At 32.2% G+C, this 14,057-nt stretch overlaps 1 protein-coding gene across 1 annotated transcript; it reads left to right on the top strand.

Moving 5' to 3' along the window:
- The first annotated feature begins 947 nt into the window (after nt 1–947).
- Nucleotides 948–12,944, top strand: LOC129909267 (importin-7). Its single transcript, XM_055986332.1, has 15 exons — nt 948–1,269; nt 5,675–5,910; nt 5,977–6,077; nt 6,143–6,539; nt 6,608–6,784; nt 6,854–6,999; nt 7,066–7,175; nt 9,149–9,836; nt 9,908–10,131; nt 10,192–10,368; nt 10,436–10,569; nt 10,633–10,838; nt 10,900–11,021; nt 12,284–12,440; nt 12,501–12,944. The coding sequence occupies exons 1-15, from the start codon at nt 1,180–1,182 to the stop codon at nt 12,695–12,697; spliced, it is 3,162 nt and encodes a 1,053-aa protein (XP_055842307.1). The 5' UTR covers nt 948–1,179; the 3' UTR covers nt 12,698–12,944.
- Nucleotides 12,945–14,057: the final 1,113 nt, after the last annotated feature.

The raw sequence follows: 14,057 nt of genomic DNA, 5'->3' as shown, positions 1-14,057 counted from the left end.
GAAAAACTTTTTCGTGTGTCAGGAATCAGGAAAGGGAAAATATATATAGGTAGATTTTGTGGCTAGTGAACTGAAATAAGTTTTCCTGATCTCTATAAACGATCGTCAGGAATAAATATTCAATTTGATACTGTTTCTTTTTTCCTGATGCATTTTCCTATTTCAGTGCAACAGGAAAAAATTGTAAAACCCAGATTTGCTTTGAAACAATTTCGTGGAAATCTTTTGCTTTACTTTGAATAATTTTCACGAAAACAGGGTTTGTAATATTCCCATCAACAAAAAATGTCGAGAAAAAATCAGTAAAATTTTCCAACCAAAATTCAAAAAGTGTCACTCCTAACTATTCAAATTCAATTCCAAAACTGAAAAAGGAGTGAATTTTCGGAGTGAATTCTTCATTCACAAAATTTTGAAGAATTAGTGATGGAGTGATTACCAATCCTTCTACACTTTTCTTCATGGACTTCTTTCAAATTCTTGGGGGTTGTTTTAATTTTTTTTTTTTTTTTGTGAAGAAAATTATATAAAAAAAATCAATAAAGTATTGAAAAAAATCAGTAAGGGCCTGGCTACACAGTGTTGTGCCCAATCACGTTTTCTAGGAACAAATATAATAATATTCTTTTTTCCATTCGCAAATTTACCCTTTATTCACACGATTCAAATTTATAACCGACACCATATTCATCCAAAGAATATTCCATGACATCCATTTAATTTTGAAACGGATTTCCGTTCCATCACTATTTCTTACCGCCAAAATGGCAAACACAGCATTTTGCCTTTCGTCAAATCACAAATTTAACGAACCACCTCATTTTCATCCATTGCCATCTCATTCCTACAAACGTCAGCCAGCTGACATTTTTCCATACAATCCTCCACTCATCTCTTTCTAATGCAAAATTCAATTCTGCAAGCTCAACGACGACGATGAGGATGAGAACCGAATTTCATTTATATGAATTGTGTGAAAAAGAAAATCTCGTCTACTTTGTCTACCGCCGGTCCACCACCGCCGCGTTTTCATTTTTTTTAACTCAAAAAAAGAAGTTGTCCTCTCCTTTTTTGTGAAGTTAAAATATAAATAAATTAGTGTCGAGTTGATAATTAATTAATTCCAATCAACAAATAAAACATCCGAGTGCGAATAATTGCGATTAAAATCGACATAAAATGGATCAGACCAAGCTAACAGAGCTCTTACGAGCAACAATAGATCCTTTGCCCGACCAACGAAAACAGGCTGAAGAACAATTATCTCAGGTATAAATGATTTATTTACAATCCAAATTAAATGTTCTTCATGTCCACAACATCAGTTCAAATGCCAATTTAATCGTAAAAATATTTCATCATCAAAGCAATGGAAATGCCATCGCATGGTTGGCCATTTCAAATGGCAAAGCCATGTGCTCTGCCAATAAGTTGGTTTTTTTACTACAATTTCCACCCAAAATGGGTTGCTAATTGGTGGAATGTGTTGAAGATGTTAAGTAAATTAAGATTAATGAATAAATTTAAATGATTAATGTAGAATTAGTCATCAAAATTGAATTTTTCAATTACATTTTGGCAGATTTTTTCTTCTTTCCTTTGCGAGTAATGGAAGACAGAATGGAGGAACCTTTCTCTTGTGTTCTTTCTCTTTTTAACTTCGTTTTTTTTTTTTTTTTGTAGTTCTCTTTGTTTCTTGTGTTTATAAGTTATGTCAAATTGATTGCGTGTGTGAGTGAAAGAAGAATATTGATGCACAACAAGTAGAAGCGATTGAATGACGTTTCTGAATTTTTGTATTCTTATCGCTGTCCGTAGATGATGGGCAGGGGCACTGCCAGGTTGGTTTCCGTGCGGATGCAGAAGTTTATTTTTATGTTTAGTAAAAAATTTAACAAGTTTTATGGAAATTAGATTTTATCATCCCAAAATATTGGCAATAATTGTATAGGTATACCTCTTAAGAAAACAAAAATAAAATACCTACTACAAAAAAAGAATCAGTAATTATAGGGAACAATCATGCAGATTGCAGATTAGTTGTGGCTAGATAAGCTTAGTGCAAAGTGCACAGACTTTTAAAATGACTAGTAGGTAATCGCATGACCTTAAAATTTAATTTAGAGTAGAGTGGACACTATCCATGATTATTTAAAACCATCCGCATACCAAATATGTTGTCAGTCATAACTGATACAGTTTCATGATGCATAATTCCATATAATATTGCCTATCCAAACTATTGGGCTTTGTTGTCTTATGAAATTACACCAAATTAATATATTTGACCTTAGAAGATCAGCGATCAATTATGAAACAATTGAGCCGCGCCTTTTTTTACAACTCTAGGCGGGATAGTTTTTAATAGCAATATTATAGTGTTGTAATAACTGCCACCAATTATGTTTGTTTCTTTACTTACGCTCGGGATACTCCCATACAAAATTATCTAAAAAATTTAGCCAAGCTAAGTTAGTAGATTCAGCTAGAAAATCACACAATCTGTCACAACTCACAACCTAGCGCACTAAAAATGTATCGAAAAAAAAGGGAACAAATTTTCAGCTAAAATTAAGCGCGTACAAATATTTTTTGTGAAACAAAAAATATGTTGGTAGACAATGGGAAAGTTTTAAAAAATTACGATATTATGAAATAACAAAATACAAAAGAAACTGAAAAAATAGATAAACATAAATATTAACAATATCGTATAATAGATATTTGTTCAGGTTCTTTTTTAATAAAATTGTATCTTCATTGATTTGATCCTGATTACACACGCGTGGAAACTCAACTTTTTGTATGAGTTTAAACAAAATTTTATACAAAGATAGAAGGAAGATAATGCGAGATGAAAAAAAAAACGGTTAAAAAATCCGTTCCTAATAGAAAATTTGATACAAATTGTCTATTATTTTGGAATTCTTAGAAAATTTTCGAAAACTTGAAATTCGTCATTGGGCCGAATAATCTTGGTTTTAATTTTACTTATTCCGAATGGTTGATTTTTTTTTTAATAAGAAATTTCCATTTTAAATACAATTGAATCGTTTATTTTCGAAACATGATAAGTCCACTTTTTTTCAAAATTCGTTTTTTTAACTGAATATGTTCTTGGGGGATAACCAAACCACACCTGCCTTCAAAATATGTAGCATCTACTCAGTCTATATTCGATTTTACAGCTAAGCGAAAAAAAATTTTATTGTCAAAACATCATAAAAGTCCCGGACTTATCATCTTTTGAAAATAAACAGCAACTTTTTTATGAGTAATTGACTACACATAGAGAAGCTGACTACTGACTCAAAATCTTAAGTTGAAAGCGTCTTTCAAGTAAAATAACTACTCGAAACATTATATTCTATTCCCAAATGCAATTGTTTGATAGACTGAGGCTTTAAAAAAATTGTATATTCATTTTAAAACTAATTTCACATTCGTTTATTTTCAAAGTATGATAAGTCCAAAATGGTTTTTATTTTTTATCTTTTAAACAATCGGTCCAAAAAGTAAATACCAAACGATATTCCGCAGCTAGGTAAAAGTTCTACAAAATATATTTTTTATACATTTTGCTACACTTAACAAAAAAAAAAAAAAATAGAACGTTTTTTTCTTCTCCTGAAAAATTTGAAATCATGGACTTATCATGTTTTGAAAATAAATGATTCAATTTAACTCGACTATAAAGAAAATACGTTTGAAAAGCGTCAAATTCTATTTCAACAAAATTAGAATTTTGTTGTTTCTCGTGTTATATTTACTTTAAAACCTAGTACGCATAATTAGAGCTTAATTTAAGCTCCCATACAAAATTGTCTCCAAAATCTAGCCGAGCAAAAATGTAATCAAGAATTTCGGCCGAGTTGTGCACAGCTCAAGCTTAAAAATCGTATCATCGTTTTCAATTGTACATATGGAGGGCTAAGAGCTGTAGTAAACCAAGTCACATAAAGTGAATTCGGAGATAAAACGAGTTAAAACGTTTCCATTGAATCTTATGGTGAATAATTTTTTAGAACAAATGACAATTTGAGTCGAAACACTTTTGGATAAAACTAACGAAAGACGCTAGTAGAGTGAAACCTTGCCCAGATTTTGGCACTAGATTTTGATTTTTTTTCTTTTTTTGACTTGGTCCGTTTCAGCTGTGAAATCTCCATAGGTATTTATTTCTTTTTTTCAAACTAAGAGCATGAAAAAAAGAGAAAAAAAACGGAGAAAAAAATGTCAGCTAAAATTTAGCGCACTATGCTTAAGCAATAAAAAAAATGGCGAAAATAAATGCGTAAAAAGTCCAATAACCCGTAAAAATAAATTTCACAAGCCGTGTTTGATTAATTCTCAGTATTTGACTGAGTCAAAGTTTAATGCTGTAAACAACAACAATTGATTGCTTTTATTTATTTATTAATAATCCTTATTGTTCAAGGGTCAATAATGTATGAGTTTAGAAAATTTTTTTTTTTTTTCTGTAAACCAACAAATACAGAACTGTTGTTTATTTTAGCAATCATTTGTTGTTATTTCCCGTGCAAAATTTAACTATGCTAAGTACTGATTTACCAATAAAACACAGCTATAGTCACAAGTTACACTATCTGGGTGACCAGAAATAGGTACCTCGTCAAGGGTTTTTGGAATAAAGTCCTGGAAACTTCTTGTTGAACTAATCTTATTCATACATAAAAAATTCATAAACATATATGTACAAGTTCATACATATGTATATAAAATGTAAATATTCCAGAACAACGTCGTTAAACACACATTATGACATTTACCCGAAAAGTGAAGGTGATTGTGGATTGTTGATCATCACAATAAATACTTTTGCTCCACGTTAGGTGATAATCAAAGTGACGATCACCTTTTTATTATGGTTTGTGGGTGACAGGTGTCACTTTACATTCTATTTTTATTGAAATCCTCAACGGCGACAATCAAAAAGGTGACAATCAACTATCACCTTAGCCAATTCCATCGCTGTGCTGAATTCGACCTTATTACGAACTCCATTCGTATCGGAAATTTGCTAGGATTTCTGAAAAAAAATTTCATAAACCGTCCCCTGACAAAGAGCATACAAAAGGATTAAAGTTGATTGGACTTCACATTCGTTTTTTATAACTTAAAAGTGAGTGTACTTTAGAAAGTAAACAATCTTTCCAAGGTTCACAATTTGGACTTCTTTGTCTACTATAAAAAACTGTTTTGCAAGTTGACATACCTATAGTCAATTTTATCTTCCAAAATTTTCGGCCACATTTGACAATTTTTTTTTTGTTAGTCAACCCGATTATGAAATTTAAAATGCACCACATGGTCAATTTTCATCCTATCTGAATTATTCACTTGCTAAGACCCAGTTTTTAGCACGAGGTCATCCAGAGTTTTGATACCGCAGTTAAAAAATGAAAAACATACATTTTTTGGAACGATGGACCCACAATTTACCGCCAAGACCGAATAGTTAAACAGAGATGCACTTTTTCATGACAATGATACTCTTGGAGAATTCTTGAATTCCTCACAAGAGACAGTTCCTATGAAAAAAACTTTTTTTTTCAAAAAAAACGGTGCGACGGAAATATGGATTCATCATACAAACTTTTTTCTCATAATTTCTGTAACTAAACAAAAACTTAACTGTTTCAAATATTTTTAGATTCAAAAAATCATTGGTTTTGTTCCGACAATTTTACAAATTGTAATGAAAAACACTGTTGACCAGCCAGTTAGACAGGCCGGAGCTATCTACCTCAAGAATTTCATCACTAACAATTGGTCGGATCGCGAAACAAAGCCAGGCGAGGCAATCATATTTTCCATCCATGAACAAGATCGTGCAATGATCCGAGGAAGTATTGTTGATGCTATTGTTCACGCTCCTGATTTAATTAAGTATGAATACAAATAAATATTTCAATTACAAAAGAAACGATTTAATATTTTGTATTTCGATTTAAGGGTGCAATTAGCAATTTGTGTCAATCACATCATCAAAACTGATTTCCCCGGAAGATGGCCACAAGTAGTTGACAATATAAGCATTTACCTTCAAAATATGGGTAAATTTTTTTTCTTTTCTTAAAATAACTTATTCTACATATTTAAATTTGATTGGTTGGTGCAGATGTAAACAGTTGGAATGGTGCTCTCCTTACAATGTATCAATTGGTTAAAACATACGAATACAAGAGATCCGAAGAGCGTTGTCCCTTGAACGAAGCAATGAACTTACTGCTGCCTATGATCTACAATTTGATGGTTAATCTATTGAATGACCCATCAGAACAAAGTGTGCTGTTGCAAAAACAAATTCTTAAAATCTACTATGCACTGACACAGTATAGTCTGCCCCTTGAATTGATCACAAGAGAAATGTTCTCACAGTGGATGGAAATATGTCGACAAGTTGCTGCACAACCTGTACCCGATTGTTCACATTTGGATGAAGACGAAAGACCCGAATTTCCTTGGTGGAAATCGAAAAAATGGGCATTGCGTATTATGGTACGCATGTTTGAAAGGTAAAAAATTTCAAATAATTATCATCCAATTTAGATTTATAAACCCTATGTTTTGTTTTTTTTTTTAGATACGGAAGTCCGAACAATTGTGTGAGCGAAAAATATCAAAAATTCGCCGAATGGTACCTGCCAACATTTACATCTGGTGTCTTGGAAGTTTTGCTGAAAATACTCGATCATTATAGAAATCAAATCTATGTTTCACCGAGGGTTTTGACAAATATTTTATCATATCTTAAAAATGCGTAAGATTTTCTATTGAAGTTGTGAAAAGAAAAAGGTTTTTTTTATCAATTATATTGTTTTGTTTACAGTGTCAGCCATGCATATTCATGGAAACTTATTAAACCCCATATGGTTGCTATTATTCAAGATGTTATATTCCCAATTATGTCATTTACTGAATCTGATCAAGATTTGTGGGAAAGTGATCCACATGAATATATTCGATTGAAATTTGGTAAGGAAAAATTTAACTATACATTTTGCATTATCGTGCTTATCCGTTTACTTTGTTGTTTTATAGATATCTTTGAGGATTATGCTTGTCCAGTTCCTGCAGCACAAACACTTTTGCATTCGTGTTGTAAAAAACGAAAGGGAATACTTCCAAAGGCTATGAATATCATAATGCAGGTATGTTGAATTTAATTAAAATTATATTTCTATATTAAGCTCCAAAAGTACATTTTTGATCAAGTACGTTGCGAGTGTACAGCGAATAAAAATTAACCTACTTCATAATTTTTCATTTCGTTTTGCTTGGTCCATGAATAGGATTCCGAAATATAATTGTAATTTTTTATTTTGAAATGATAGCTGTGTTTTTTTTTTGGCATTTCTATCCGTATCCGCAGTTGCCGTATACATGCATTACAAAAACAACACGCAGCTGCCGATATAGAAATTAAACCAAGCTGCGGGTAAAATTTTGAGGAGGTTTGTAAGTTTACGTTTTCCTTTCTCTTGGTGCATATGAATTTTTGTTCAATGTTGATTTTTTGGAAATCCTACTGCGGATAGAAATTCTAAAAAAACACGCCTAATATCTATTATTCTGTTTATGTCGGTGTGTGATGACAAGGTCATCAAATTTTTAAAATTTTTTGGGAAGAAATCCTTGCATTTACAGTTCACGTTGTTTAATTGGGAACCGGGAACCTGTTTGAATTTTTGTTATTTCCCTAGTTAATTTTTGCATTTAAGTCAAATATATGTATAGAAAACTATAAATTAGCAGCATTCTTGGGCATATTCCAAGAACCGAAGAAATGTACGCCGGTGAACCTACAAGTACCGAATTGCTCGAACTTTGGCCGATAATTCGGTTTCCACATACACATTCATTTATTTAGGAAGTTTAGCAATTGCAAATGCATCAAATCAAAACCGCATTAAATGGAATTTCAGCCGAATCTACAGAAGTCTAACTGCACCTTAGGTCTTTGGACATCACCTTTAAGCTTTTCGCTCCATCGAAGTCTCGTATGTTTATGTTTAGTATTCTGCTGTTTTTTTTTTTTTTTTTTTAATAATCAGTGCTTTCACTGCAATTCTGTATGTACTTCTGGGAACGAAAAAGCAATTAAATCCATTTATGTAAAGAACAAACTTCATTTATGTAAAGAACAAACTTTTATTGTATGTAGATGATAACTGTTCAATAAATCTTCAGCCAATTCTTCAATTTTGTATGGGGTAACATGAGATTAACTTGAATCTCGCCCTATAAACTGGGCCTAATTTAATAAATTTCTACAATTAATTTATTTCTAAAAGAAAATCGGAGTATTGGCAATGCTACTGGGCTAAAGTCTGATATTTTTTTTTATTCTGAAAATACATTTGTTATACATAGTTTAGGCAGTTTTGTCTGTGAAGCCAAAATGGCTTCCACTAGAGTGACAAGAGTTTTTGGCTCTAATTTTCACCCTAATTAATAGAATTTAATGGGAATGTAATTTTATATTATAAATTGTTTTATTGCGGTTCCATATGTGTACTCAGTTTAATTTTTTTGAAAATGTGGGTTAGGCCGTTTTGGAGCTGAGCGCCTCATATAGTGCTTATTCTTTTACTTTACTGATTTCAGTAGTATATAGAATTTGTATTATAAAACCAATATTCTTCTTCACAAAACCTTTTTCCAGTTTTAATCATTAAAATCTTAATCTTGCTGGATATATGTAGTTCACATTAGGTTTTTGTTAAAAAATCTATGTAAGTTGAACTGAATATAAACAAAATTTTCGTATTGACAAGGTGTCTCACGATCAGTCAACTGATGAGTCCAAGTGGGACGAAACGCCAAATTTTTGTTTGGACTAAAGGCCGTAAAAAGCTATATTAAATCAGCAGTTTGGTGTAGTTGAAGTGCTAACTCCCTTAGCCACAAGTCATGAGTGATACTTTTATCTCGGTATATGTGTCTTACCGCCTGCTGTGGAACGACAATGTCAAAAATATTGCAACGTGTTTAAGCTTTTTTTTCTCTTTAATCTGGTAGAATAACCCTTAACCTATAATCGTTAAGCTTGAATTGTCTATAATTAAGTCTTAGCTCTATTTCTTGTATTGTTTGTTACTTTGAACATTCTTTTTCTCTTTAGATAATCACATCACCTAATGCTGATAACAAACAAAAAGATGGTGCACTTCATATGATTGGTACACTTGCCGATGTTCTTATGAAAAAACGTGTCTATCGTGACCAACTCGAAACAATGTTAACAACCTACGTATTCCCGGAATTTGCTAATCCCGCTGGACACATGCGAGCACGTGCCTGCTGGGTTGTACACTACTTCTGTGACATCAAACTGAAAAATCCACAAATCCTAGGAGAAATTATGCGTCTAACATCGAATGCCTTATTAACTGACAAAGAATTGCCAGTTAAAGTAGAAGCCGCTATTGGCTTACAACATTTCCTATCATCCCAAGACGATGCAGCACCTTTTGTCGAACCACAAATCAAAGAAATCACCAAGGAGCTACTAACTATTATACGAGAGACTGAAAATGAAGATTTAACAAATGTTATGCAAAAAATTGTTTGTACCTTCACCGAACAATTGCTACCAGTGGCCGTTGAGATTTGTCAACATTTAGCAACGACATTTAGTCAAGTTTTGCAATCTGAAGAGGGTTCTGATGAGAAGGCAATTACAGCCATGGGTCTACTCAATACAATTGAGACACTTTTGAATGTAATGGAAGAACATCCCGAAATTATTGCAAATCTTCATCCAATTGTTATTAATGTTGTGGGGCATATCTTTCAACATAATATTACTGGTAAGTTAGATAATAGTGATAAAATGAATTATTTGATGATTTTTTTTTTTTTTTTTTTTTTTTTACTTTAGATTTCTACGAAGAGACCTTCTCTCTGGTTTATGATCTTACTGCTAAGTCAATATCCCCCGACATGTGGCATATGTTGGAGCTTATCTACCAAGTGTTCAAGAAAGATGGTATTGATTACTTCATTGACATTATGCCTGCGTTACACAACTATGTGACGGTTGACACACCAGCATTTCTCTCGAATCCTAACCGATTATTGGCCATCTTTGATATGTGCAAAACTGTAAGAAAATTCTTGATATTTCTGATTGTGATTTGTTATTAAAGAATCTTGGATTTGCAGATGCTAACAAATAGTCCTGGTGAAGATCCAGAATGTCATGCAGCCAAGCTGCTTGAGGTTATTATTCTTCAATGCAAGGGACAAATTGACTCAGTCATCCCCATGTTTGTTGAATTGGCTCTATCCAGATTGACCCGTGAAGTTCAGTCATCTGAGTTGCGAACAATGTGCTTGCAGGTAAATTATAAAATCTCAAGTCATTTAACGAAATGTCTTTAATATGGTTTCTGGTTTCTTTTGATAGGTTGTTATTGCAGCTCTTTACTATAATCCTCAATTGTTGTTATCGATTTTGGACAAAATGTCGCAACCAAATAACGAACCAATTAGCTCGCATTTCATCAAACAGTGGCTCCATGACACTGATTGCTTCCTTGGGTAAGTTTAAAATTACAAAACTTATTTGTAACAAAAATTTTAAAATGTATGTCAATCTTTTAGCATTCACGATAGAAAACTTTGTGTCCTTGGTCTGTGTACATTAATATCATTGGGTGAAGCTAAACCACAAGTTTTAAGTGAAGTATCTGGCAAGATTATTCCTGCATTAATCCTACTTTTTGACGGTCTTAAACGTGCTTATCAAGCTCGTGCTGTGGATGAGGAAGAAGAAGAAAGTGAAGACGAAGATGATGATGGCTGTGAAGGTAAAATTAAATAAAAACACTTATTAATAAATGCATAACTTTTTTTTTTCTAATAAAATAGAAGCCCTGTCAAGTGACGAAGATGAAATTGATACTTTTGCACCAAACTACTTAGAACAAATTTCTGAATTTTCGAGAAAGAAAGGCCTTGAAGCTGGTTTTGAAATGAAGGCTGAATTCAAGGTAAGTTGTTATTTGTTTATTTCATTAATTTATTAAAATATAAAAGAGGATTAGCGTGATTAGAAGTTACCGGAATTATAAACACCTTTTAAATTTAAGGACGTGGATGATCAAAGTCGTAAACCTTTCTCAACGTCAAAGGCGAAGAAACGCAAAGTCTCCATACTCGTCCTTCATGGCAGAGATGGCTAGATGCTTCTTTCGACGCTATGATAGTTGTTAAAGATGAGTTTGAAGAAATCGATAAAGAAGTAATGTATATGGGTTTTATATTCTTGTTTTTTTTTTTTTCCTAAAATCTGTCGGAGTGTACAGTTTTCGTCGATGGCAGATTTTTCTCGCCTTAAATTACAGCAGCATTGTGATATCTGTGACGGCAGCTATAATTAACAAGATATCCACTAATTGTTCAGCTCCACGTGGGAATTGTAAATTCAGTCTATAATTTCCTTTTACTTGGGTATCTATATCTGAGGCTTTTAGTTGGTTCATAACTAGATGTCATACTCCACGTCCAGATGGCTGACGGCAAAAGCCAATGCTATATTTTGTGTAGTATGCAAAATGTATCTCAATATTTTGTTTTTAAATAAAATCAAACTACTACTACTACTCCACGTCCTCGGGCAGAAAAAACTCATATTGTATGTATTCAACAAGTCTTTAAAAAAAATATCTTTCTAAATATCGCCTGTGGAACAAAAAATCAGCCAAGAAAAAGCTATTGAAGTACTTGGAAATGTAAAACGCTAGATGCGAAAGCCAATTCAAAAGTACAAAACTTCAAATTCACGACCTTAAACGATCGACTGTCATTTTGCGCTAAAGTAATATTAGTATCCCTTTATAGCGTCCACCTACATCGAGCATGTAGAATTTATGAATCTACGACATCATTAGCAAAGATTAACAGATTAAGTTTCTCGTTCTCCACCTTATGTGCAAATAGAGAATCTACGACTGCACTAACGATCACAGTGTTCAAGACCTTTTCCTTGTGCACACAAACTTTTATAGGCAATTCAGTGGTTCCTACACTAAGCAAATTGCTTATGAAATAACTTACAAAATGGTATTGTCGCAAAGCATGTCGTTTTAGATTATTCTGAAATAGTCATAGTGATAACTGCATACGTTACTGAGGTTATTTAGTATTACGTTTAATATGTTAAAAAGCACCTTTCGGATTGAAGAAATTCGTCGAGATTCTTAAAATTAAAACTATCAAAACAAAAATCCAATAACTTTTTTTTTTACTACAGGAAGAGAAAGACGACGACGAAGATTCAGAAGATAACGAAGAAGAGTCTGTGGATGACTTGAACGAAACAGCTTTGGAGAGCTTTACAACTCCACTTGATGAAAACGAAGATGAAACAGCTATTGACGAATATGTCATATTCAAAGAAATCATTGCCGGTAAGATCACTGTATTTTAATTCATAAATCAATATTTATCCCTTTATTCGTTATAAACAGGACTTTCTACGCAAGATCAGCCCTGGTATGGTCTTTTGACTTCTGGCTTGACTCCAGAACAAGCTAAATCACTTCAAGAAGTCGTAGTTACTGCTGACCAACGAAAAGCACAAAGAGAGTCAAAACTAATCGAAAAACGTGGCGGTTTCCAATTTACTCAACAACAAATTCCCAGCTCATTTAAATTTGGATCTTAATCCTGGTTTATAAAAAAACAAAAATATTTATATGCAACATACATACACCACGATTAGGCAAAGCTATATCCCTTCCACAAAGAAAAAAGAAAAGAAAATCATTGTTTTTATTATTATTATAACTTTCTACACGTTGTGTTTTAACTTTTTTTTTATTATTATATTATGTGTTAGTAGGTTTGCAGTAACTTACAAGGAACGAATTTTATTCAAGGCAGCACACTAAAGTGTTCAAAAGCAAATAAAATTACAAACTGGGAGATATTTTAGTTGTTGTTGGCATGTATATTTATATAACTGACGAAACAGTGTTATTATTTATAAAATAAAACAAAATAAACAATTTAATATTATAATCTTTTCTCCAAATTTGACTTGAACACTAAAAACTGTTAAAACTTTAATTCTTTAGCTTGGATGTTGGAGAAACCCAGTTTTGTTGTCCATAATTATTGATAGAAGCATTCCATTTAGTTCCATTGCACATTCATATTAAATAGAAGCATCGTTTTTTTGCTTCATATGTTTATTTTTTCCCTGTACAGCTTAAGTAAATTGAATGCTTCTATCGCAATTTGCAACCTAAGCCAAACTATAAAATATCTTCCAGGCTGTAGAAGTTAAATGATTTAATAGCTGCGTTCCTTTGGAAATATTTATCTACTTAGTTTTAAGTACTAAGCAGTAGATAAATATTTCCAAAGGAACGCAGCTAATAATTTTTTCAAACAAATGAACTCACGTTAAGATTTTCAAAGTCAAAACCAAGTTATAATTTTTAAAATTAATTATTCATTTCAAATTGTATTTATTAAATAAATCAAGCAAAATATTATTTCATAATTTTGCACCTTTAATGTAGGCTTTTTAAAAAAAGGAAATTGAAAAACAATGAAATGGAAAAAAGTAGAGGGAGATGAACGGAGATTTTATGTTAATTTTATAAAAATATATATTTAATTATTATACAAGAGAATAAAAAAAGAAAAAAAAAAAACAATTATATTATGAAGAAAGAAAAAAAATGCGCTAATGAATGTTCCATATTTTCATAAACCAAATTCGTTTTCAATGTTTGATATCTTTACAACTCTACGGTGAAAATAACTACGAAAAGAAACCTTTCGAAGGAATGATGCCTAATTTTGAAAAATATAAACAAAACAAAGTAACAGCCAAATTCTGGGTATTCACGTGAGTCTCAAATTCGAAGCAGAATCTAGTGATTAACAGCTCACAACCATTCGTGGTGTGCGTGCGATAAACTTGCAAGAATGGGAGTAAGTTAACCGTTTCATAAAAATAAAACATCCGCAACATTTTATATGCGGATTAAAACAGCATGGCGCGAGTTAACGTA

This window comes from Episyrphus balteatus, chromosome 2 (genome assembly GCF_945859705.1).
Source record: "Episyrphus balteatus chromosome 2, idEpiBalt1.1, whole genome shotgun sequence".
NCBI classification, from domain to species: domain Eukaryota; kingdom Metazoa; phylum Arthropoda; class Insecta; order Diptera; family Syrphidae; genus Episyrphus; species Episyrphus balteatus.
This window is presented reverse-complemented; position numbering and strand designations above follow the sequence as displayed.

Excerpts from the sequence above, each read along its gene's own strand:
- LOC129909267 (XM_055986332.1), top strand. The coding sequence starts at position 1,180 with ATGGATCAGACCAAGCTAACAGAGCTCTTACGAGCAACAATAGATCCT. Across the intron at positions 5,911-5,976 it reads CACGCTCCTGATTTAATTAA|GGTGCAATTAGCAATTTGTG; the intron begins GTATGAATACAA and ends TTTCGATTTAAG. Across the intron at positions 10,132-10,191 it reads TCTTTGATATGTGCAAAACT|ATGCTAACAAATAGTCCTGG; the intron begins GTAAGAAAATTC and ends TTGGATTTGCAG.